Source organism: Leptidea sinapis, chromosome 3 (assembly GCF_905404315.1).
Source record: "Leptidea sinapis chromosome 3, ilLepSina1.1, whole genome shotgun sequence".
Lineage (NCBI taxonomy): Eukaryota > Metazoa > Arthropoda > Insecta > Lepidoptera > Pieridae > Leptidea > Leptidea sinapis.
Genome location: NC_066267.1, coordinates 7,534,313 through 7,561,868, shown reverse-complemented (window position 1 = coordinate 7,561,868; position 27,556 = coordinate 7,534,313). Strand labels below are relative to the sequence as shown.

The following is a 27,556-nucleotide window of genomic DNA, read 5'->3' as shown; positions in this document are numbered from 1 at the left end:
CGTTAAAATAATTACGAAAGGCAGTAAAAAATTCACTTCCTAACAGTAAATTAAAATATGAAATACGGAGTTAGTTATTAAAATGCTTCACTTTTATTATTTGTTTTGTGTTTTAATAAAAGATTTCGTGGTTGGGGCTGGCTCTGACTCGGAGTTTCAAAATAAAGTTAATGCATATTTCAAAAGCGGTAATGGGGACAGAGTTTTAAATAATCTTTATTAACGCTCTCAAAATGAAGCATTAATATTTTTTGAATGTTTTAGCAAATTTCGATGATTTCCAAAAACACTGGCAAAAAGATAGAAGGTCTTATGAGAACGCTATTGGATTAGTAAGTTTATGGTAACATTAATTTACAAGAAGAAAATGATAGAAGCTCACTGAATTCTTTTTTTCAACCGACTCTAGAAAACCACAAAATTACAAGTAAAATTTACTCGAAATTCGAGCTATGTAACGTACAAATACCATATAAAAGGACATACTTTAGAGATTTTGGAAGTTATTAAGGATCTTGGTGTGACTTCGATAAAAAAATGACATTTCTTCCCCATTTAGAAAACATAGTATACGTGCATCTTAAATGCTCGTTATACGTAAATCAATTTTCTTTTAAAGTTTATAAATAAAAAAGCTCCTTTATTTCAGTCTAGTTAGGAGTATGGTTCAGTTATCTAGCGTCCTCACTATGCTACGCATATCCTAAGACTGGAACGTATTCAGAAGCGATTTTTGTGGCTTTTAGTGTCGGTAAACCCAAGAAAATTTCTTCTTACAAAGAAAGGCTGGCCTTCTTTAAAATGACCACATTGGATGAACGTAGAGAACGTCTGGATCTTCTGTTTACTCATAAACTACTGAACGGCTCTATCGACTGCCCCGAATTGCTAAATTTTAGTCTAAGAGTACCAGTAAGAATTCCACGTAAGACTATTACTCCACTGTGTCCTCCACTTCGTGGAACGATCCTAGGTACCAATTCCCCAGCCCCTAGATTATGTAAAATTTTAAATTCTTATAGTGTAGCTGATGTTGACATATTTGCTGATTCCTTAGCCAAATTCCGCAAGACCATTTGCACCAACATTGGTAATGTTATAATTAGAAAATTAATGTAACTGTGTATAACTATGCAACCTACTAATTTTTTAATTAAAAAAAACTGTTTGATTCCAAACTTATTCTATAAAATACCTAAAATTAATTATTTCTGTGCATGCTGTGTTGATTTGTAAGTAATCACTACATTTAGTTCTACTTTTTATATTTGTGTGTATTATTGTGATTGTAATTAAACTATAAATACTAATTAAAATAAATAAATAATAATTAATACCGACGAGATGATACTCTTTACCTCGACCCTCCATAGTCAATGGAATTAAAGCTGATCTATCTTTGCGCAACATGAAAATTCTACTTACGACCGATGCACGATCGACATGATCGAAAGTACATTACAGATGTTTGCTGAGTATTGAACATTTATATACACTTATTTAATTTTTTTATCAATAATATTATTATTTTAGGCCCTAAAAGAAAATTACGGCTTTGAGGGTATGAACGTCTACATCAGAAAATCTGCAGACTCACAGAGAATAGCGAGTGGTTTCTACTTCACGGATAATGTGGTTGGAGTGTAAGTTTGTAAATTAAATTATTTCTATAATAAGTATAATTATTAATATAATTTTAGATAATACTTATGTCTAGATATAGCCTCCTGCTGCTAAACAACCGATAAAAACAGGTCAGGTTTATTACTTAAGTGTGACAAGCTACGTCTTAGGCTGCATTTATTGCTCGTCAGCGCTGACGTCGCTCAGGCGTAGCTGTAACAAAGAAAACATATGAACGCATACAGTTTAGCGCTGAAATACGTTCGCTCATTCTTCTGGTATACCTAACACATAGATGGGCTGCGGCTATTGAAAGCAAGGGGGAAGGCCTGGCAGTTAGCCTGGATATAGCTAAGGCCTTTGATTGTGTATGGCACAAGGCGCTTCTCTCCAAACTTCCATCATTTGGGTTTCCCGAGAGCTTGTGCAAGTGGACCTCCAGCTTCCTCACTGTGCGCAGCATACAGGTCGTTGTCGACGGATATTGCTCGAACCCGAAGCCCGTGAATGCTGGAGTGCCCCAAGGCTGTGTGCTGTCTCCCACGCTGTTTCTTCTGCATATCAATGATATGTTGGACACCTCCAACATTCATTGCTATGCAGACGACAGCACTGGTGATGTGAGAGAGACCTGCATGGCCCGTGGATACGGGAAATCGTCGACCAGTGCCGGGAGAAACTTTTGTCTTCTATCGAGTCCTCTCATGAGAAGGTCGCGGAGTGGGGAAAATTGAACCTTGTCCAATTTATTCCCCAGAAGACTCAAGTTTGCACGTTTACCACTAAAAAACCCCCATTTGTCGTATCACCGCTCTTCGACAACACTTCCCTCAAAGCCTCGCCTAGTATCGGAATACTGGGTCTCGAAATCTCGAGCGATTGCCAATTTTGTGGTCATCTGGAAGGCAAAGCCAAATTGGCTTCAAAGAAACTGGGCGTCATTAATAGAGCACGGCAATACTTCAAGCTGGCCCACATACTAGCGCTGTACAAAGCGCAGGTCCGGCCACACATGGAGTATTGCTGTCATCTCTGGTCTGGCGCACCCCAGTATCAGCTCGATCCATTTGACTGCGTGCAACGCAGAGCAGCTCGAATTGTCGGGGACCCAGTGCTCTGTGAACGGCTGGATCACTTGGCGTTGCGTAGAGACGTCGCTTCATTGTGTGTCTTCTACCGCATTTATCACGGGGAGTGTTCCGAAGAGCTATTTAACCTGATTCCTGCCGAAGAATTCCACCTTCGCACGACACGCCACAAGTTAGGATATCATCCTCACCATCTGGATGTGTGGTGGTCCTCCACAGTGCGGTTTTCAAGGAGCTTTCTTCCACGTACTACAAAGCTGTGGAATGAGCTTCCTTGTGCGGTGTTTCAGGGACGATACGACATGGGTACCTTCAAAAAAGCGCGTAACTAACGTCCTTAAAGGCCGGCAACGCTCCTGTGATTCCTCTGGTGTTGCAAGATATTGTGGGCGGCGGTGATCACTTAACAACAGGTGACCCGTACGCTCGTTTGTCCTCATGTATTTATTCAATCAAAGCAAATCCTCTAACTATATTTGCAGTACTATGACTATATAAAATTAAACTATCATTACTTGGAAGCGTACCAAGACTACTGGCAGCATTTCCGCGTTGGATAGCTAGGCTGATTCGTTTACCGAAATAGCTGCCAGGGTTTCCAGTAGCCTTATTGAGGCGCGAAGACAGTACTTTGTACATTCTCCGCGCCTCAGCGCCCTATGGGCCGACATATTTGCGACGCTTGCTGTCTTCGGCAGTCGAAGCAGAAGCCCAACACCAACTGATGTAACTTGGACGAAATGCTGGCGTGAAGACTAATACGGCCTGCCGATTTTAGGCATGATAACCCGTGATGCCCAAGAGCATCTACCTGAACGCCACATCTAGATTAATGTGGTTCATTCAGTTTTATACCTAGCTGGAGTGATACGCATATTGACAATGTCATATTGTCAAGTAGCGTTCCAGCGCTGATTAATTTATAATTAGTAATAATACGCAACATGGCCAGCCGGGCGTACGGACATGCGCTTCGCTCGATTGACGTCAGCGCTGACTGTGGGTCGAGCACTAAATGCAGCACTGACCTGTAAAAATACCACCGGACAGGCTGTTCCATATATTTGATAAGTTCTGTATGTTCATAAGCACATTGAGGAATTTTCAAGAAACTGTGACTACTCGGTTGGTTCGAGTTAGTAAGTCTTTTGTGGGGCGATGTATATGCTTCTACAATATGATTCCAGAAAATGTACAAAAAAAATGTGTTACGAAATTTAAAAGAATTGTTAAAAAATATTTGTGTGGGAAAGGTTACTATAGCATAAACGATTTTCTTAATGACACCACGGACTGGGAATAAAGCGAACACCCACAGGCTCTTTAATTTTAAATGTTTATTGTACGATATCCCATTGTAATCCATATTTTTATATTAAAAAAGAGCCCGCTGAGTTTCTTGCGCCCATTCTTCTCAGGTCTGAGGCAGTCTCTTTTGAATGGGTGGTAGTTTTTGACGTTCAGTAAGTGATTTTGAATCCTATTTTGAATAAAAATATTTGAATTGGAATTCTAACTATCCAGAATTTTTTGTGCCTATTTAAAGCGCCACTCCCGAGCGTCCAGAGAACTAATTTTGACGTATAATACAAATGGCTGCGAAAGAACGCACAATACTCCGAAGTATTTTTTAAATTTTGAATTAATTTATTTCGTTTTGAGTGTTATTTATACGTCACGAATCAACGTAATAAAGTACACAATTTTTTGTAACTAGTTTCCCACCATCTATCGATGTTTGCTGAGGTTGTCATCATTAGTTTTAGTACCACAGACTCTCCCTACATGGCCAACAGCGCCAAAATGGCGAATATCAAACAGGCACAAAAGCACGTAACAAGTAGACTGCAATTTTCGTAATCATTCTTTTTCGTCGTCTATGTACGGTTGTTGAAACAGACTAATGACAAGGTTTATAGCAATTTTATCATATGTATTGATTTATTAGCAATTTTTTTAAATTAACATTTTCCTTCAGGGCGTTGCGAGATATCTTCCTGATACAAATGCCACACATAGAAATGCCACAGGTAACATTCGCTTTAGCGTCAAACGCGTTCCGGTTGGAAGCCGGACTCAGTAAGGTGTTAATTCACAGCCAGTATTTTATGTTCAGAAATTATTCTGTCATACAAAATGGTGAGCCGGAACAGAGTTTCTCTCCCTTTGCGCTGCCTAGGGTCGATGATCGTGGACAGTTGGCGTGAGTATTGTTTCTATATATATCCATACCTATTACGGATCAATAATTAGAATTTTGTATCCGCTAAGGAAGTGGCGAGATATTCCCAATGTAATTAAGACAACTTACTAGGAAGTCTCAACCACTAAAATGTATATGAAATCTTTGAAATAAACGAAATTTATATATATATTATTATAATTAATGTATAGTAATATACTAAAGTCATAAATAGTGGTACTACAGTAATTATACGGCCTTACAAATAAACTTGGTACAAAGTTATACTTGAGAATAAACCAAGAATATGTAAAATGTTGACTATAGCCAATAGCGCTGATAACACTGTCAATACAATGATAATTCTGAAGTTTTGTGAATGTCGAGCAGCCTTGGAAATAAACCCGGGAAATGTTATAAGTACGAAAAACCAATCACAAGCAAAAGGTCTATTTGTAAACATTTTGCATGTTCTTGGTATAACCTAATGTCAAGTTGGTTTGTAATGCCGTATAGCTATTATTGTACCACTATTTTTGACTTTAGTGTGTAAGATATCTATAGAGTCCATGAGAAACAGACATACAAGTGGACCACGCTGTAAAAACAAACAAGGACTACAATCTAACATAAAACTAAACGAGAAACGTCGTGGTAAACGATGCATCTCAGAAGTAAGTTTGAGTGGTATATCAACAAAATCTTCAGGAACTGAACCACGTGCAACGCAAAGCAGCTCGAATTGTCGGGACCCAGTGCTCTGTGAACGGCTGGATCACTTGGCGTTGCGTAGAGACGTCGCTTCATTGTGTGTCTTATACGCATTTATCACGGGGCGTGTTCTAAATAGCTGTATCACCTGATTCCTGCCGCCGAACTCCACCTTCGTACGACACGTCACAAATTAGGATATCATCCCCACCATCTGGATGGGTGGGGGTCCTTCACAGTGCGGTTTTCAAGGAGCTTTCTTCTACGTAGTACAAAGCTGTGGAGTGAGCTGCCTTGTGCGGTGTTTCCGGGACGATACGACATTCTTCAAAAAAAGTGCGTACACCTTCCTTAAAGGCCGGGAACGATCCTGTGTTTCCTCTGGTGTTGCAAGAGAATGTGGACAGTGGTGATCACTTAACACCAGGTTATACGTTCGTATGTCCTCCTTTTCCATAAAAAAAGTTCATTACTAGAATGAATTTCTTATGCTGAATTTACAGGTTGTTATCAAATTTGGCTAAGGTGAGTGTTGATATATGTCGTAAGGGGCCTCAAAAGCCTACACTGGAGTCATAAGTGGGAGGCTCCTTTCCACCGGATGCTGGCTAGATTATAGGTATCACAACGGCGCCTATTTCAGCCAAGAAGCAATAATGTGTAAGCATTACTATGTTTCGGTCTGAATGGCGTAGCTAGTGAAATTGCTGGGCAAATGAGACTTAGCACCTTATGTCTCAAGGTGATTTTTTAAATGAAAATAAGAGTCCTGCTCGTCTCACCCCTTATTTCCATTAAAAATATAATATTAAAAAAAAGTAAAGTTATTATTTATCCTCCTCCTCAGGCGTTTTCTCTTGGCGTCGTGGCCATGGAGTTATACGTTCTGGTGGCTGCTTTAATGGCGTCTCCGATTATTATTATGAAATTTCCCTATAATGAAAAGAAAGTAATTGAAAATACATTTTTAAACAACTCGACCAGTCGGTAAGTCACTAACCAATAATTTATCAATTTCAGTATTGTGGCCGATGATTGTATGTTGGTTGGGTACGCTATCATCACACTCAATGGTCAGTCGGTGAGTTTAGGGCACGACACTTTTAAGGTCGAACGTTGTAAATTTTCTATTGAGGTGAGTCTTAATGCAATATTTCTTTATAAGAAAGATATTTAAATAGTAAATGTTAGATTTAATGGAAAATTGGGGTAAAATAATGTATTTTGTAATATCAGATAATTTTACCAAAAACACAAAATTTCAAACACTAAATTCAATGCATATTTCTTTAATAAATTTATATTAAGCCCCGCCTTCTTTTAAGCTTACTTACTATCTTATTTTTCTCCGAACTTATTGCAATAAGTGAAAAAGAGATAGTTATAATAATATTGCAATAGTTTACCATGAAAAGAGTAGGTATAGGAGACATCCAATGCTGTTCGCTTGTCAGTTAAGCAAAAAATTATGAAATCAAATGCTGGTTCACGGGCCTCGTAGTTATTTGTGCCATTTTTGTGTCGACGGGATTCCAACCTGTGTCTTCGAATATCGTATCGTCAACTCAGCTCCTTCAAACGAATGAGAACAGTTGAAAGATTGCAATAATTGCATATTAGGCAATGGACTTGAAAAGTAGCTCTGTATTCGATCCAATCACTAGCAAACTGAAGATATAAATTTGTGTCAAAAAAATTATGAAAAGTTATTCCAAATATGCAAAATCCTACCAATTGAAAAAAAAGTTAAATAAATAATAATGACTGAACACTATCAAGACAATGATTATAAAATAGAAATAAAGCATACATACCAAACTCGTTTGTCAAAGAAAGACAAATTAGTTATCCCCAAAATTAAAAACAACGATGGGAAAAGAGGAAAACGCTGGATAGTGCCCACTGTCATAAATGAACTGCCACAGGATTTGCTAAAAGATGTTTGCTCTAAAAATCACCTTAAACAAATTCTCACAAAATATTATCTCTCACTGTGCCTGTTGAACGTGAAACTGGCTGTCTTTTTAGTTCATATCGCATCCGATAAATGGTGCATAGAGCACAGAGATAAGCATTAAGATATGCTAACAATATTTCTGCCGAAAGTTAGCTTACGGTCACCAGTATTATGCTCGCTTCTTGTTCCCTCTCAAGTAGTTGCTGTATGTGTGAGTGAGGAATAAATGTGTAAAGTGTAGATCCGTCTTTGATTTATTTAAACATTGGTGCCGAAACTCAGGACTGGACTTAGTAAAATTGTTCGTGAGTATTAAGAACATAGTGTAATCAGTGAAGTGAATAGAATAGTGACAGAGTCAATGATTTGAGAACTTGTAAAAATTTAAATAATTTCTCAAAGACTTAGAAAAATCACAAGCAATCTTGGACTTGTAAAATTTTCCTGTTTTAATTTTTATAACTTAGAATATTTTGTGCAATCTTGAACTTGTAATTTTTTTCGAGATTTTCATTATATGGACTTAGAATAATTTCGTTTGAAGCATTCAAGACTTGTAAAATTTTAAGTTTGTGAGCATTTGAATTAAAAAAAAAAAAAGTAAAAGATGGAGAAGATAATTAGTGAGCAAAATGACGCATTTGAGAGACTAGTTAAAGCGCATGCTTATTACAAAAAGTCGCCAAAGGACAGAATCACATTAACTTATGTTGAAACAAGATTGCAATAATTGTTAGAGGATTTGAGTGCAAATTCAACAGAAGACATTCAGATATTGTAGCGCAATCTGCAGTCGATCCAAAATTAATCAAATCTTAACTTATTTTACTAAGGATTTATTTGAAGAGTTCGAAGAAGAATATTTGATCTACAAATCGTTATTAAGAAGAGATTTACTCGCTCTATCAAGTTCAGATGGAAGCGACCGCAAAAATACAAGTGAAGTACAGTCGCCATCGACGAGTAACGTTCAACTTCCGAGAATACAATTGCCAACGTTTAGTGGTAGATATGAGGAATGGCAAACATTTTACGACATGTTTGTGTCATTAATACATGCGAACGAAACTTTACCATCGGTACAAAAACTACATTATTTGAAAAGTAGTATGTCTGGAGAGGTTGAGAATTTGTTACGCAATTTATCTACCACCGAGAAAAACTATCATGAGGCATGGAAGCAGTTAACAAAGCGATATAATAATAAACGATACAATTCCAATGCAATTTTCAAAACATTGTTTGCACAGAATCAATATTGCAATACATGCCGAATCAGCAGCCGCTTTAAAGAGTTTGCTCAATACAACATCTTCTTGCTTAAAGGCACTCAAGAACCTTGGAATCCCCACAGATTCTTGGGACGTGATCATTATTTACTTCGTTGTGTCAAAACTCGACATTGAATCGCATAGGCAGTGGGAAAATCACCTCAATCTTTTATCAGACGAACTACCATCTTGGAACCAATTCACAGATTTCTTAGAGGCCAGATTCCGTAGTTTGGAGGCGATTGATACTAACAAATATCTCACAAAAACAACAACTCAGCGGAATTACAAACAAGTAATGAGAGCGAAAGCATTTCATTCAGCCATTGAAGGCAAAAAATCAAACGAGACTACAGCTGCGTGTGTGATGTGCGAGGGGCCACATCTTCTACATCAATGTACAAAGTTTAAACAGAAATCAGTAACAGAGAAAACAGAGTTTGTGCAAACGAAAGGACTTTGTTTTAATTGCTTATCTCCGTCGCACATGGTATACAAATGTCGGCAATCAACTAGTTGTAAAAGATGCGGAAAAAGACATTATACTACGTTACACATAGAGAGGGAAGGATCTACACACGAGGCTCCAAAGCGAGAATACAATACACAATATTCGAAGAATGAGAAATCAGTGCAATCGAATTTAGCACAGGTAGAAACAAAAGTAATAGCAAACTTCGCTAAAGAAGAACTTCAGAGTTACGATGTGCTCGTAGCAACGGCGATTGTAAAGGTTACATCAAGTAGTGGAAATAAGTATTCTGTCCGAGTTTTACTTGACCAAGGCTCACAAGCATCTTTTGTGACCAGATCAACCGTACAATTACTTGGTCTTAAAAGCAAGCCTGTAATTGGTGTGGTGACAGGTCTGGGAAATGAACAAAAGAGAATTAGAGATGTAGTTTCTTTGTGTCTAGAGTCTTGTCATAATCCACAATTTTCTATTCAAGTTAGTGCATATGTTTTAGGGTCACTTACTTCCATGCTTCCTAATAAAAAACTAGATAGTTCGCAGTGGGTCATCCTACAAGATTTGGAATTGGCTGATCCAGGTTACACTTCGCCAGGTACGATAGATATCCTGCTTGGAGCGGAAGTCTACAGCGAAATGTTGCTAAGCGGTATGTTGAAAAATCTATCAGGAAATCTCATTGCTCAAAATACGGTCTTTGGATTGGTCTTATCAGGAAAAGTGACTACTGAATCGCAGTTGGAAAATAAAGAAGTCGTTAGCATGCATATTCAGATAACAGACGATGAGATACTTAAGAAGTTTTGGGAAATCGAGGCTGAACCAAACACTATTCAGAAGAAACTTACAAAAGATGAACAAAATGTGATGAGCTGTACGATACTACTACAGTTAGAAACAAAGAAGGAAGGTTCGTTGTAAGGCTGCATTTAAAAGTGACGACCCTGATTGTCAATACGGTCAGTCAAAACAAATTGCAACGAGAAAACTTATCGCTTTAGAGAAGAGATTAATGATGAATCCCGCACTTTACGAGGAGTATAAAAAGGTGCTGGATGAATATATTGTGTTAAACCACATGACTCTAGTCAAAGAGGAGGAAATCAATGATCCGAAAGCTGTGTACCTTCCTCACCATGCAGTGGTGAGAGAGGATAAACAAACGACCAAAGTCCGCGTTGTATTTAACGCATCTTCAAAAGGAACTAACGGTGTATCTTTAAATGACGACCTATTAGTTGGACCAAAAGTTCAGCATGATTTGAGACACCTCTTAATGAGATGGCGGACGCATCGCATTGCTGTCTGTGCTGATTTAGAGAAGATGTATAGGCAGACACGAGTGTCAGATCAAGATACGAATTATCAAAGAATATTATGGAGGCCTGTTCCTAAGATGCCAATACAACATTACAGATTGTTGACTTTAACGTTTGGCACTGCGAGCGCGCCTTATCTTGCAGTAAAGACACTACAAAAATTGGCTGAAGAAGAGAAATCCAAATTTCCAATTGCTGCTGAAATTACAAAGAAGGGTTATTACATTGATGACCTTATGTCAGGATGCGACACAATAACAGAAGCGAAAGAGATATACACACAAATGAATGGGCTCATGAATTCAGGAGAGTTTCAACTTCAAAAGTGGAGTAGTAACAACGAAGAGTTGTTAAATTACATTGGCAAGGATATGAAGGATGTTGAGCCATCAGTTCCTATTAAAGCTGATAATAGATTAAAGGTCCTGGGTCTACAGTGGAATAAAGAGACAGATAATTTTGAGTACACGGTGAATTTATCAGACTTACAGGAAACGATCACGAAAAGACAAGTACTTTCAGACATCGCCAGGTTATACGATCCAATGGGATGGATTGCTCCCGTTGTTGTTTCAGCCAAGATAATTATGCAAAAGATGTGGAAAGCAAAATTGGATTGGGACGATTCATTGCCACATGAGTTGTTAGCCGAATGGATGAAATACCGAGATGAGTTGAGACAAATCAAAACTATCATGATTCCTAGGTGGCTACATTATACACCAGAAAGTAATGTAGAATTGCATGAATTGCATGCATTCTCAGAAGCTTCGAGGGCCGCTTTTGCAGCTGCAGTTTACATTCGTCTTACTGATAATCGAGGACAAGTACACGTCAGTTTATTGTCAGCTAAAACCAAAGTCGCTCCAATCGAGCGAGAACTTTCTATTCCAAGATTAGAATTATGCGGTGCGGCTTTGGCAGCCAAGTTATTGTCAGAGATTTCGCAGGTCATGAGCATGCCAAAAGCAAAACTTATTTGCGTGGACCGACTCGACTGTCGTGTTGGCATGGTTGAAGGGAGGAGCCAGCAAATGGACTACATTCGTCAGTAATCGGGTTTCAGATATTCTAACGATTTTAGATTATGACCAATGGAGCCAAGTACCAACTGAGATGAACCCTTCAGATTGTGCTTCACGAGGACTTAGACCTGCAGAGTCAAAGATGCATTCTTTCTGGTGGAACGCTACTAGGTGGTTATGGCAACCAACTTATAGAAAGGAAAAACCAGAGACAATAGAGACTAATGAAGAAGAACGAATAACAGTTCGTACTGTAACGCATTCTACGGAAAAAGAATTATTATGGACAAGGTTTTCGAGTTTGACAAGGGTGTTAAAGGTAATTTCATATTGCAGAAGGTTTCTTAACTGGAAGAAGACAAAAGAGGAACGGAAAAAGATTCCTGATTTCGTTACTACAGAAGAAATGGATATTACTTTACAAAATTGCATAAAATCAGTTCAAGAACTTGAATTTGGAAATGAGATACACCAGTTAAAGAACAATGGATCTGTGGCCAAGAAAAGCGTACTTAACACTCTTTATCCAATTCTAGATGAGAATGGACTATTAAGAGTTGGTGGACGAATCAATCAAGCCCATGTGAGCACGACAAGCGTCATGCTCTTATAATACCTGCGAAGAGTCATCTTACAGTGTTATTAATAAAGGACGCTCATATTAAAAGTCTCCATGGTGGACCACATTTAATGCTTAATGTTCTAAGAGGCAAATATTGGATTATTCGGGCAAGAGATCAAGTCAAAAAGTACTTCAGAAGTTGTGTGACTTGCCTAAGACATTCTAAAACGACTAAGACACAGCTAATGGGTGAGATTCCTCGAGTGCGACTTAAACCAAGTAAGCCATTCAAGGCTACGGGGATTGATTATACTGGTCCATCAATATTCGATTTTCACCTGGTCGAGGAGCAAAAAATTAATAAGGGCTATATATGCTTATTTGTTTGCATGGTTACTCGTTCCATCCACTTAGAGGCTGTAACGGATCTTACAGCAAAAGGATTTATTGCGTCTTTTAGGAGATTTTCTTCTAGACGTGGCCATTGTCAAGACATCTACAGTGACAATGGCACAAATTTTGTAGGCGCTGATAAGCAACTTCGCGAAATGTTCGATCAAGCAAAATCTAAATTACTTGGTGAAGTTGCGAAATTACTTACATTAGAGTCTGCCAAATGGCATTTTATACCTCCACACGCCCCAAATTTCGGTGGCTTATGGGAAGCAGGGGTAGGCAGCGCCAAAATTCATTTAAGGAAAGTTATAGGTGATAGCACTCTTACTTACGAAGAGCTATCAACGATTTATTCACAGATATAAGCGTGTCTGAATTCGCGTCCTTTGACTATTTTAAGTGACGACCCCAATGACCCTCTCCCCTTGACACCGGGCCATTTTCTGGTAGATGAACCTTTGTTAAATATTTTCGATGAAAATTTTTCTGATCAAAATCTTACATATGTAGAGAGATGGAAATTATGTCAAAAAATGGTTAGTGATTTTTGGAAATGATGGTTGAAAAAGTATTTGGTTAGTCTGAGCCATAGATACAAATGGAATACGAAAATACCCGAACCAAATGTAAATGATGTTGTAATTTTGAAAGAAGATAATATTCCACCTGCGAAGAGGATATTTGGTAAAATCATAGAGAAGTACGTTGGACCCGACAATGTAACTCGAGTAGTAACTGTCAAGACAAAGAATGGCACATTAAGGAGGCCCTTAAATAAAATTATTGTTATTTAGAAATTACATATTTGTTTTTTATTGCTTACATTGTCACGGTGGGCGGTCTTCTTTTGTTGATTTTATTTTGTTTGTAATGCTTTTTGACTGTGGGCGGTATCAACGCCTAGTTAGTAGCATAATATATATATACAATATAACATATAATAAACAATTTGATTCCTTTATCTTATGTTAGAGATTAATCTTTGTATTTTTTTTAGTAAGTAGCTAGAAAATTTGTCCTGCGTCCTTTTGTCACTCCAGTCTTTTGTGTAATAATTACTACATCGGTTACCGCTTAAAATTAAGTTATATTAGCACCAATTTCTTACCACCGCCCATCTAAAGAGATGTAGTAGTTAAAGAACTACACCATAGGAATCCCAAGAGTTTTGAGTATTATCTCTTTCTTGTCTTAATTCTTAATAAATTCTTCATCTTGGCAAATGTCTCATTCTAGGATAGCGAAATTATGCTTACTCGATTATATTCTGATGTTATGATGAATGCAAATTGATAATGCGCGGGGCTGCCATTTTGGTGACGTCACACTGTTCCTCAGTACCATTAGAAAAACTATTGGAAACAATTTAAAAAAAGTATAAGAATTATAAATTCACACGTTTTTTTAGTAAATTACTTTTATTAGCTAGGTATAAGTTAATTTTTACTAAATGATTTGTGTCAACAACTTATCAAAATATTATAATATTTGTATTAAATTTTGTGAGCGGAGGTGTACAATAAATATAATTATTTATTTTTGATACCTATTTTACACGAGTATTAAAAGCTTAAATTAATATCAAAATATACGAATGTTTATATAGTATTTAATTATAGAGAATATTGACCTAGGAAATAAATTATAACTTACCACTAGATGCTGTCTCTACGACTCGGTTTTGCAAATCTTCAGGGATTTTTAGATAATGTTTTACATCATCTCTCACTAAATAAGGTTATGGAAGCTTGTCTACAAAGTGTCTACATAAATAAAATAAAAACTTTGCTATTTTTTGATCGTCAAATTATATTTTGTAACTTTTTAGATATCATCTTTTGGAATGCATGATCTGCCAGTTATAGCTCCATATTTTGATGAAGAACAGGGTAAGATTTTTAAATATAAGCAATCTATCAAGTATATAATGTAGTAAAGTAGAATGGGGTGAAAATAGAGATATAAACATCGATATATGAAACAAACTAGATTTTGCGATCCAGACATTCAATCTGCTCGACTGAAATGTATTGCAATCCGTACACCTTACTTTTGTATTGCACGTAGAGAACTATCACTACTCTGTGGAATTGCATATGGCATATGAATGGGCAATCTTATGAATAATACAAATACAAATACAAATATTTTATTTTGTCTCAAAAGAAAAACGTATTATACAAAAAAGCCATGTACATACTACTACATACTCATAATACCTACTACACAACATTATACATCATCACAACCTTTAGATACAAACATTAAGAAGCCTATATACTTATGTTTGGTAAGTGCATCTAGACAAGTAGGTACGAAGTTTTTATTGCTAGGATTTCTTAAAGAACCTAGGCACATACAGACAGTAGGTTTTATGTGAAGCAGACATAAAAGCTGGTGCCTTCCCAGAAAATTGATATTTTGCTGGAGTGGTAGGTATGTAGTCTACATTATGACAACAATCTACTAGTACATGGCTGAGCTCTAACTCCTAACTAAGTTTCCCTGTGTTTAGGATATTAGTACTCCCCGTGTATCGGTCTGTTATTCCATAGTTCAAGAATGTGTATGTCTGACTATTATAATGCACAAGATGAGTAGTAGTTTAATAATTTTGAAAGGAAAAATAAATAAGAAATATAATATAGTATATAATTAATTTAAAGGTATGAGTAGTAATGAGTAAAAATGTAGGTCGGTATGTATACCACCAGATAATTACGTACATACTAGTGAAGGTATATGATTGTATATTTCTTTATATGTATGAAATATAGATAGATATAATCTTTTCTAAAAGAATATGTGCTTATTTGCTAATTAGTAACGTAAGGTATCTAAATTATTACCTAGTTTTAAATTAAAGAAGTTTAAATGTATCCTAAACCTATTGAAATATAAGTACTTATTAATAAATAATATCGTATATTAATTATTTAGGTCAACTGATGTAATGTAAATGATACGTGTAATGTGATATTTAATTAAAGCAGAATTACTTTCGGTACATACCCAGACCATTTCGCCAGTTGGGTAGTTAGGTAGCTAACCTGATTCACATATTTGGTTTGTAACACTTAATTAAATAACAGGATGTCTACCAATTGATAATCAAACACACTACATTATTACCACAGTTTCTAATAAAAATGGTAATCATTGCACAAAATAAATTGTACTTCGCTGTTGTATTAAAATTACATGTACCCTCAATAAAACAATAAGTGAGTTGATACCGACATGAATCAACACAGTATTAGCAGCTACTAGATGCGACAAGATGCAGTTATAAGTTGTATATTATTAATATATATATATCTATATATATATTTTTTTTAAGGTGGATTTTATTTATTGATCCTAAAGTAGTTTTACTTACTAAGAAGAGTAATGTTATATTTTAAATGTATTGCGTTATAATTTCTAACAATTCTTCAGTTTCTCTATAGTCTTTTGTTAGAAACCAGTTTTGAACTTCATGTTTGAGTTTATTTGTGGTCATTTCAAAAATATTTAGATCTTTATTTATTTTATTATATAGAGAATTTGATAAGAAAGGGATTTGTTTATTAGTAAATTTTGTTTTGTTTGATGGTATTTGACAGACATTATGTCGGAGCCTTTTTTGCTTAATTTGTTCGCATATTGTGTTATATGGGAGTTCATTATGTTTATATAGAAGCACATGTAAAATATACAACTGTCTCACGCTCATTAGCCTATTTTCACGATACAGCTGCTTTGTGGGATGCCTAAAACGTTTAAAAAACATTACTTTAAGTATGCATCTTTGGGCCCGTTCTATACTTATTAGGTGTGATTTCGGGACTCCTCCCCATACCGGTAGGCAATATATTAATAGCGATTGTACCAGGGACACATAAATATTTTTTATAAGTTCCGGATCTGCGACATGTCGTAAGCTTTTAAAAATATATATTAGTTTCCTAATTCTGCTTGTCTGGTTATCGATATGTATGTCCCATCTCAAGTGTCTGTCTAGATAGACTCCTAGGTATTTAATATGGTCAGCTCTTTGGATATTTGGACAGTTGAAATAGTCAGATCGACCAGGAAATTGCATACATGAATGTATTTTAATCTGATAGTCCTGATCAGGATTGTTTCTGGTTGAAATTGAGAAGGGGACATACTTCGTTTTATTTACATTTAAAGTCAAAATGTTGCGTTTTAGCCAATTAGATACTTTGGATAACCCTCTTTCTGCTATTTCCTTAACGTCTGTCCATGTACTTCCTGAAAATATTAATGCAGTGTCGTCTGCATATGTTGAGATGACAGTGTTAGGTAATTGCATGTTACAGAGTTCGTTAATATATATAGTGAAGAGCGTTGGCCCGAGTATGCTTCCTTGCGGAACTCCACAGTCAACATAGACCTCGTCACTAAGATATTGGTCAATTTTAACCGCTTGTTTGCGGTTTGTAAGGTTGCTCTAGTTTATGTAAAAGGTTGGGAGCAGAGACAGTGTCGAATGCCTTCGTGAGATCTAGGAAAACGCCCAAACATTTTTTACCTGAATCCAGGTTATTAACTAAATCATATGTTATTTTTGTTACTGCGGTAAAAGTTGATTTTTTGGGCCGGAAACCAAACTGATTATTCGATAACAAGTTTTTACTCTCTAGGTATATCACCAATTTTTTGTTTATGATCTTTTCTATAATCTTGGATAGTGCAGGAAGTAAAGAAATTGGGCGATAGTTCGAAGCACTATCTCTATCTCCACCTTTATAAATGGGACATATAATAGATTTTTTCAATGCAGTGGGGAAAACTCCTGTCAAGAAACAAGTATTGCAAATGTGTGTAATGGGTTTGCAAATAGAAAATTTAGTATTTTTATAAAAGTCGTTTGATATTCCGTCCCATCCTGGAGCGCTTTGAGATTTGAGTGAATTAATTATGCTGATAATTTCGCATTCATTTACAAGAAGGAGAGCAAACGATGATTCAGGAGTTTTAGTAGATTTTTCATTGTCTTTTTCCACCATTGGCTTTGCTGAGAGACTAGCAGATATATCTGCTGCAAGTGAGGATCCTACTGTGGCGAAGTATTTATTTACAATATTTACAGAATCGATTGGAGAAGATGATAAGCTTAATAGTTCCTTACATTTGTTAGTTTTACCACTACCAAAATTGCAAATTCGTTTTATATTATCCCACATATCTTTTGTTTTATGTACGGAATTATTTAGTAGTTGCCTATCGTATTTCCGTTTGGCTGCTTTGAGGATAGAGTTACACATGTTTCGGTAAAGTCTGTAAGTTTTTTGCAATTCATTATTATTAGGAGCTTTTCGACACTTTTTATGCAGATTGTCTCGCTTCCTGATTGATCTTATTAGCCCTGGGGTTATCCAGGGCTTTATTTTTCTTTTAGCGCTTGCAACTCTCTTTACGACAGTATGTTGTTTGATTACATTTGCTAAGTAGCTGAGAAACATATTCGTTGCTATATTAGCATCTGCAGAATCAGTAATGAAATTCCAGTCCGTGGTTAGTAGCTCTGCTAGTGCAGCTTCATAATTAATTCTTTTTACAGATTTATATTCAATATTATGTCGCATAATAGTTTTTGAGATGTTAAGTAGGACTGACGCATGATCCGTAATGTCTGTCTTAATAACAGCCACAATATTGTCACATCGAGTTTTAAGAAAAATGTGATCTAAGCAGCTGTTGTTTCTGGTTGAAAATGTATGTCCTGGTAGAATACCATGGCTAGCAACTAGGGATAAAAATTCGTCCGATTGTCCTTTGGTAGTGATATTATCAGGACTGATATTTATATTGATGTCCCCTACAATAATTATATTGTTATACATTTTATGCTGTATCAATAATGCATCCAATGATGAAATGAAATTGCTTGTATCTCTGAAAGCTGGCGGCCTATAGATACAGATTATGCATGTATCACCAGATGTAAGAGTCAGACAGTTCGCCTCAATGAGATGGGGCTCGCTTACTGAAAAAGACAATTCACTTTTAACGTACGTCACTAGTCCGTCATTTTGATTTAGTAGTCGTGATGTCTTGAACGATTTATATCCAGAAAGCACTGGGTTTGTCCTATCACTACAAAGCCAGCACTCTGTAAGTATGATGATATCAATACTTAACTTCATTCTTGTTAACAAAACATTTAGTTCATCAATATTCCTATATATGCTTCTAATATTTTGTGTCATTAGAGTCAGTGAGTCGTTCTTGCCATGTGTGAAATACCTATTACACTCCTCTGCATTCTCAATAATAACGGCCTTGGATATTGACAAATGGTCAATGTCCAAGGCCAAGTCAACTACGTCTGAGGACATAATTATGTTATATCAGCTGGCATTAAGACCTCTGCCATTGTGATACAGAGGATGCTGAGGAGACCGTACTCGGTGCCATCTAAATGGCTGAACATCTTATCATTTGGGTATCTGACCTTGAGTTGTACATAGTATAGATATATATTTTTCATAATATTGTGAATACTTATATTGATACTAAAACGTGTAATATTAAAAAATGTAAAGACTACTATACTTATATTAATACTATAAATAAAACTATAATATATGACAGGTTGAGTAATTAGATATCCTACGTATGTTTTGGATTTACAGGCTAGTCACAAGATATTCTCATTGCCAGTCTCCTTTAGAGAGTCCAGCTGTTGGGTGCTGCGTAAGAGGATAGCAGTTGACTCTTCAGTTTTCTTAATGAAAACTTTACCATTCTTCACCCAACAGAATTTATAATTCTCTGTTTTTGCCAGCATTCGAGCCTAATAATACAATTGCTTAGCATTAGGTGTTAAGAGCTCAGACATATATATCATGGAACCAGTCTTACCTGGCACTCCTATAGCATCTGCGTTGAGTTTACTGTCTGTATGGGCCTTGTTGTATTTTTTAAAAGATGTTAGGAACTTTTCTTTTTTGGTGCTGCTGTTAAATTCTGCAATTATATGCATTTTTTCCTTGTTTTTGTTGTGTAAACGGTGGGCAGTTCTTATGTCTCCATCATGGATACTCTCTTCAATTTTGGATCCAATGCTTTTAACGACTTGTAGTATATCTTCATCTGGAGTCACAGGAACGTTTCGTATTTCGACATGATTCAGCCTCTGCAACCTTTGAATGTTTTCCAACTGTCCCTGCATATATTGTATGATAGTGACGTTTTTTTTGTTTATCTTTTGTAGATCTTCTACTTTAGTGGCAAGTTCTTGAAATTTTACTTCATTTGCTGCATCCCGCGTCGCCATCTCCATCTTTAGTTCATCGAACTTGGAAGTAAATTGTTCTCGCATTTTTTAAAATTGAGAATTCATATCTGCTGTAAGGGTCTCTATTGCTTCTAGGACGGGTTCAGCTTTCCTTTTGCGTGTAACGTGTATAGGTTTATCTTTAATTGAGACTGTCTCAGTGAGGTCACTTAGTGATGACGATTTTACCGGGGAACGAAGCATTATAATTGGTTTAATGTCACTTCTAGACTTCAGTATATCAACGGTATATCTTTGGTCGGCTTAAGCAAAGCGGCGGAACGCGTGCTCACAACTTAAAACACGTCTTCACCAAACGAGAACGGGGGAAGTGTATGAATACTCACAGAATACCTTTATTTATTTGTGTGTGGTTGATGCAGCTACTTTTTTGACTTATTCGTGTAAGGCAATGACTATTTGACGTTTGAGTATGTTTGTTGCATCACTTTACATATAATGTTATTAAAATGATTTGTAAAACGATGAAAATCTAAATCTTAATTTAAAAGAGAGGCAATGAGTTTCCTGCTACTTCTTCTCATTTGCCCAACCTTTTACGAAGTAGCGGAAGATTGAAATTAAAATTTGTTTTGGACAGTCAATATTAGATACCCACCTACTTATACCTACCTATTTTTTTTTGAGTTAGACCTATTTATGTGTTTCAAAAATTAGAGGAAAGACTATCGTAAGCCGTGGGTTGTGCCCATACTGCTGATAAATCGTTTTTGTAGTTATTTGAAATAATAAAATAAAATTAGTGTTATTTAATTTAGTATGTATTTTAAATCTCACCTTGAAAGATTAAAATACGCCTCATTTCGACTAAACTCTTATTATACAAATTAATAATTTAAGTATTCTTTAGTGCTAATTCCGCCAATATTTGTTTTTAAAACAATTTGACACGTGTTTCGCCTCTACACGAAGCATCCTCGGGACGTGTTGTCACGCCAAAATCTGGCACGAGACTGACAAATGATTTTGGCGAGACAACACGTCCTGAGGATGCCTCGTGTAGAGGCGAAACACGTGTCGAATTGTTTTAAAAACAAATATTGGCGGAATTAACACTAAAGAATACTTAAATCATTTGTATAATTATGAATTTCCGCAAAGTAACGCCTAATTCAATAAATTTTCCTAAACTCTTATTATTATTATTCAATTTTAAAGGCATAGGCAGCATATTCTTAATCCTAAACATTAATTATAAATCGTTCTGAAGGTAAGCTGATCGAGAAGTTGATAACGAAGCCGATACGACAGGAGTTGATACCAAAGCTGCAGGCAGCACTCTTGACCTACATCAACACAACTGTTATCTTTCACGACAATCTCACAAAGTATCGGTAAGGCCAATTTTGATGATCTGCCTCCCCCTGTACTATTTTTAGAATTGCTTAGACAACTTGATTTGATATTGAGTGGAGACAATACGAAACGATATGAAGGTTAGAGGCAAGCATAATTATCTGTGTATATGAAAGTGTCCGTCAAAATGTATATAGCATCAAGGTATATCTTAAAAGAAGCGCCAAATCTATATATATATATAAATGAATTGCTGTTCGTTAGTCTCGCTATAACTCGAGAACGGCTGGACCGATAAGGCAAATTTTGGTCTTGAATTATTTGAGGAAGTCCAGGGAAGGTTTAAAAGGTGAATAAATAGGAAAATGCTGCTAAATTAAATAAAAACAACAAATTTGTTTTTCCTTTGATGTATCCGTACATAATTTCTATGAGAGAATTTATTGACGCACGGTTTGACAGTTCTGCTGTGAAACAATTTCATTACAACAGCAGGGTGCATATTTTACGAACAAATTTTTGATGTTATGATATATTATTGACAAATTCATATAAAAACATTATTTTATTTATTATATAAAGAACAACGTCTGTCGGGTCAGCTAGTAGAAAATAATACTAATCACTCTAGGTGCACGTTTCCCTATAATAATTCTTTAAGGTTATATTTACTACATTATTAAAGTGAAACTTTTATTACATCATCTCAAACTTTTTCGTCTGTGTGTTGCATGTCGCTTGACGGTCGGGCGGCGCCTATAGTTTGCAGCAGCTGACCGTGTAGTGTATAGACTATTACTCATTTGCGCCAGTGCTTCACGTTATTTTGTTTGTTTTTGTCTGTGTTTAATGTAAATGTTGATATCTATTAAAGTGAAACTTTTATTTACTTTTGGTATACAACGAAACAGCTAGTGAGTCCAAAAAACTGATCAACGAGGAAAAAGCAAATATGACAAACAATTTTTAGTTAAATGTCTTTAATGTGAAAATAAGTTTCACTTTACCGTGGTTTCATAAAACCACACAATACTTTTTTTTGTACAAAGTAATTTTCACTATTTACCTACGTTAGTCGACAATAATATTAATTTTTTTAACTGGGCATACTTCAATTCGTTTACAATTGCTACATTCACCATACCCTGTGCCTACAGCGGCGCCACTGTGGAAGCTTTTTGAATTCTTATTTAGTGCATAAGCTGGACACTTTTCAACTTATTTTTATGGATTTTCTCCTTTAAGAGATGATACTCCTTACTCCTACCCTCCATAGAATACGAAAATCACAATCTTCACACGTCATTCACTCTCGATACATCAGGGAGAAACTATTTTTGGTACTAAGATTCTACTTTTATACTATTTTTACAGATTTCGTAAATCTCAAGAATACATTAAAACAGAAACCAAATCCCTACGAATAATATTACAAATGTGACTTTAAGTTTGTTTGTTACGCTTTTACGCCAGAACTACTGAACCGATTTTGATGAAATTTGGTACAGCGATAGACTAGAGCTAAAAGTTATACATGGCTCCCTGGATGGCTGGATTTGTGAAAAAAATAAATTCACGTCGATGAGCTGTAACTATACCAATAGTAGGTTTAGTTTGCCATAGAAATCTTCCTCGAAATAAGATTCATATAAAATGTTGGGAACGAGAGCGAAAACAGGAAATGGATCTGGAATAGCACATGAGATAATCTTCAATTCCAAACTGCTCATTATTTAAAAAAAAAACCTTTATCTACGTGGACGAAGTCGCGGGCATCAGCTAGTATGAAATAATTGTCAACTGGTATCTTAAAGTCTTATTAATCACAGTAAATAAAGTTAGGCACAAAGGTTAAAGGCACAGAATAATCTTGCTCTTTTTCCCCAGGCAAAGGCAACGTAAATTGTTTAAGTACATATCAAGTTTTCTCACGACTATAACACAAAAGGTAAACAGAGGTACAGCACAGACGTATCAGGGTGTAATAGATTTGAGGCCGTTGGAAGTAACGTGGACAGCTTGGGTAAATACTATCGTATACAAGATTTTATTTTGTATCTATATTACTAATGAACAGATTTTTTACTATATGCATGAGTACGCATGAGATTGATTTACTATACAGGGTGTCCCAAAGTTATGGGAGATGAAGGGAAAGTACCTTAAATATCGAAGGTAGGCTATTTTACTGAAAGAAGACTTTGTTATACATATCCCTTCATGTCCCATACCTTTGGGACACCCTGTATAAATATAGATAAGAGGTTTCATATAAAAATCATAAATAACAAATAGCTTCTTTTTTTGGAGAGGACAAAAATATATTTACGTATTGAAGACCCCGAAACGGGGCCCATATATTGGCTCGGGTGTAAACACCGCCTACTGACTAAAAACTTCCTCTGTGCTGATAGCCGTAACGGCTTTTCGGCCGAGGCCGAAAATGTAACTCACAGGTGCAGGGCGTCTACGGAGGACACTCGAATCTCGGACCGCTTGCTAGTTGAAGTCTCTTCAAACCTAGAGTCCATTGGACTAACAGAAAATCAAATCTAATCAAACTAAGTGCAACATCATATATCGATAGGTACTAATAGTATTTTTTTTTCTCTAATTTTTAGGAAAAAGAACGCTGGAGGAGTGAAAGAACAACATTAATGCTGAAGAACATTAAATTATTTGGTTTGGATACACTCTATACAGGGCACAATGGTGGAGCTTACAAATTGGACGCATTAAATATTGCTGAGAGTCTAAGATATAATTTTATACAGGTTGGTAAACCATGGAACGGGCTAGTTCACATGCGTAGAGATGGTAAGAAAATACGAGTAACTATGTTGGATTGGAAACTGGTTTGAAAAAGCAGATCATATCTTATTTTGTAAAATATTTAAGGAATTACAGTACTAACAGAAAAGTAATTGTTGAACGGAAACGCGGTCGCTTCTATAGTTCGACAACGTCGTGCGCGACCGTCCCACGGGGTGACAGACGCTGGCGGGGAGGGGGTACTAAATGAAAGCGGTGGTGTTGCCGGAAAGGGCAACGCGTCAGACGGTCGTGCACGAAGTTGTAGGACTATAACCGATTTAATGTTTCAAAAAGATATAAGGTACTTACTCCACACGTCATTTAAATTTGGTTAAAATTATCAAATCAGTTCAAATGAAATCAAATGAAGGAAATTTGAGGTCTACAATCTCAAATGCTGTGGCATTTGGGAACTGTTTAACTTGAACATTTGTAATATGATTTCATGAAAACATAATAAATTCCTTTCAAAATGAAAATCAAAACCAAAAGGAGATAGACAAAATGTGCCCAAACCTTACAAATAACAATAACAAAAAGGTAAAGAATTTTAGAAATGTACTCATTCATTATTATTTTAAAGTTTCTGTGTATATGAACTACTGGAGACAATATTTAGATACACAAAAACAATTTTGACGTAGTTACACAATATCTTCAAACCTCCATAACTTTTGTTCATATCTGCTGAGCCTTTGTTCTAGAAGATGTCTATTTTTAAATGACTTAGATTTTTATTAGACCTACATTTTTTGTCCACCTCCTTTGGTATTTTCAGCAAAGTATTGAGTGCGAACATACATGTTTGGTGTTGGTATCTTAATATTTTTTTTTGATGTACCTATGTATATTTTCAGGTCCAAGGCAAATACTTCTCCAAGAGCGTTGACGAGCGAACTGTAAACACCTTTGTTGCTGAGATCAGTGATGTGACGATGAACGTAGAGTTTGGTATTGATGGAAAAGACCATTCGATAAATTTTGTTGATTGGGGGTAGGTGGATCCATCTGGATGTGTGGCGGTCCTCCACAGTGCGGTTTTCAAGGAGCTTTCTTCCACGTACTACACAGCTGTGGAATGAACTTCCTTGTGTGGTGTTTCCGGGACGATACGACATGGGTACTTTCAAAATAAGCGCGTACTTCTTCCTTAAAGGTCGGCAACGTTCCTGTGATTCCTCTGGTGTTTCAAGAGATTGTGGGCGGCGGTGATCACTTAACACCAGGTGACCCGTACGCTTGTTTGTCCTCCTATTCCGTAAAAAAAGGTGTTCGAAAAATATGACAAAGACGACAAAGATTTATTTAGATTCATATAACGCAGGTAGTCGGATAACGTAGACATCGTAAGTACATGCACAATACATACAAAAAACAAAACAAAAAGTAAATTTTGAGTTTTGTAAATTAATTTTCATTAAAAGTTCGGTTCGTTGAAACTGAATTTTCTAGAAAGCGTTTAGATAAATTACACTTTGTCGATTGATATCACTCTTATGTTAGAATAAGTTGTTTCAAAAAGCTTGTTAATTTAAATTCACATGCTTGCCAAGCTACGGCAAAAGCTGTAATTAATGAAATAAAAGAAAGTATGAAAAGTATTGACACTGACAAATAATATCGTTCATTTCAATAACCTACCTGTCTTTCGTTTTGGTAGCAGGTTGAAATGAAAGGAAACAATTAATCAACCTGCCCGGAAAAATGCATGTATTTGTTCAATGGAATGTATATGTTTTCTGAGACATATTTCCAAAGTCACACGCATATTTTTTTTAACTTTATCATTTTTTACTCACTTGGCTCACTTGTTCAGTGTTACTCTAGAGTCTTACGTAGGTGCAACATTTTGTTAAAAGTATTATTATTCAATAGCGCAAAAAAGAACACAGGGAGAGTTTCTCTTGCTGTTTCTTCTCTCTCAACGTCATTGTTTTCTGAAGTTGTGTTAATAATTTGATTAAAATGAAAAAGGAATACATTTCGAGAACATAAATTACTTTCATGTAAATGCGTCGCAAGTGTCTATTTTATTTAGTTGTCTCAATTGACGACATGAAATTGCTTTATAGTGAATGCGAAATTCTCACCTCGTTTAATTTTCGATTTTGATGATGAAAAAGAGTTGCCATGAAGGATTTGAGTGTACCAAAGTCTGCTAAATATTATTAACTTAGTTTTCTTCTTTACAACAACTCTATCAATATCGAAAGTAGGTAATGATTCATGTACGCGCAAATCATTACCTACTTTCATCTAAATACTATCCCCCTTATTCATAATAGTCTGCTAACTTAAAGCATTGCTAATTCTCACTCTGTCTTCTTCTATTGACCTAAGTCAGAATGAGAAAAAACACTCCTAAGCGGCTGTTTAAAGTTAGCGGACCATTATGAATAAGGGGGTATAAGTATTTAATATTGTAACATGTATTTCCTCATTCCAGGAATTTGGAGTTTTCAATTATGGGGTTGAATAAAAGTATAGGAGAAAGATTAATTGCAGATGCCTTAATAAGTGGTCACTTATTAAACGAGGTATCAACTGTTTTAACTGAACATCTATTGCATCAATTCAAAAATTGTCAAAATTCTCATACACATGTCCGTTCAATGAAAAAAGACTTAAGCCCTAGTGGTGAGGGGAATGTTCAAGCCTCAGGCAATATAGGAAGGCAAAAGATAGGAAAGCTAAAGAAAAAGAAGAAAGGCTTACCTTGAAGATAAGAAGAAAAGTAAAAATAGAATTTGAAATTGTCACGATACTTTAATGTCTTATTAAATCTTGACAATATATTTATTTGTTTTGATAAATCTTGTTCTGTATTTAACTATTTATAATGGCATGCTCCATAGCATGAGCCAGTAATGCTTATTAATTTCTCTGGTGCATGGACCATGGTGAACACAAATTTTATCTCTCAAATGAATTAATAAACTTTATTGACCTTAAAATGGTATTAAATAAAACTAACATCAGACACGATTTTAGAGATTGTAAATTTGATTTATTGAAATAATATTAATCATCAGGTTCTGTAGAAAACGCGATCCTCGTCAGGCTCTTCAGAGATATATTCAGGAATGGCAGGAAGAAGTGTTGGTGCCCAAATTCTGATTCGCTTTGTATTGCTATAATTAAAATTATCAATGTATTTTATGCGCTTTAATTGTCTACTAGATGTTGAGTTCTTTAAAATGATATTTGTAGCTGCCAAAAGTGTAGTATTTTATGCAGAAATCTTGAAGCAGCAAAAAATTGAAAGCGGCACTCCTAAGATTTAAATTTGGTTAGACTTTTTTTCTTAGAAGGTTTTTTTGAATTTATTAATGATCACCAAAGATATATCTCATCGTATTTATAATAATATTGTGTTAATGTATAATTACAAAAATGGTTAAGCGCCTATCTGAAACTAATTCACCTTAAATAATAATTTAAGAAATAATAAATATTGGTGATACAAAACGTAATTTTAATGGTCATTTAAATTTTTTTTACGTTAAATTTCAAAAATTAATATCAAAATGT

At 35.7% G+C, this 27,556-nt stretch overlaps 1 protein-coding gene across 1 annotated transcript; it reads left to right on the top strand.

The window, feature by feature from the left end:
- The first annotated feature begins 24 nt into the window (after positions 1-24).
- On the top strand, positions 25-26,820 carry LOC126979421 (uncharacterized). Its single transcript, XM_050828722.1, has 11 exons — positions 25-188; positions 265-332; positions 1,534-1,643; positions 4,690-4,914; positions 6,625-6,739; positions 14,435-14,495; positions 21,126-21,249; positions 23,099-23,234; positions 23,833-23,985; positions 24,883-25,019; positions 26,472-26,820. Exons 1-11 carry the CDS (start codon positions 83-85, stop codon positions 26,743-26,745), a joined length of 1,509 nt encoding a protein of 502 aa, XP_050684679.1. The 5' UTR covers positions 25-82; the 3' UTR covers positions 26,746-26,820.
- Positions 26,821-27,556: the final 736 nt, after the last annotated feature.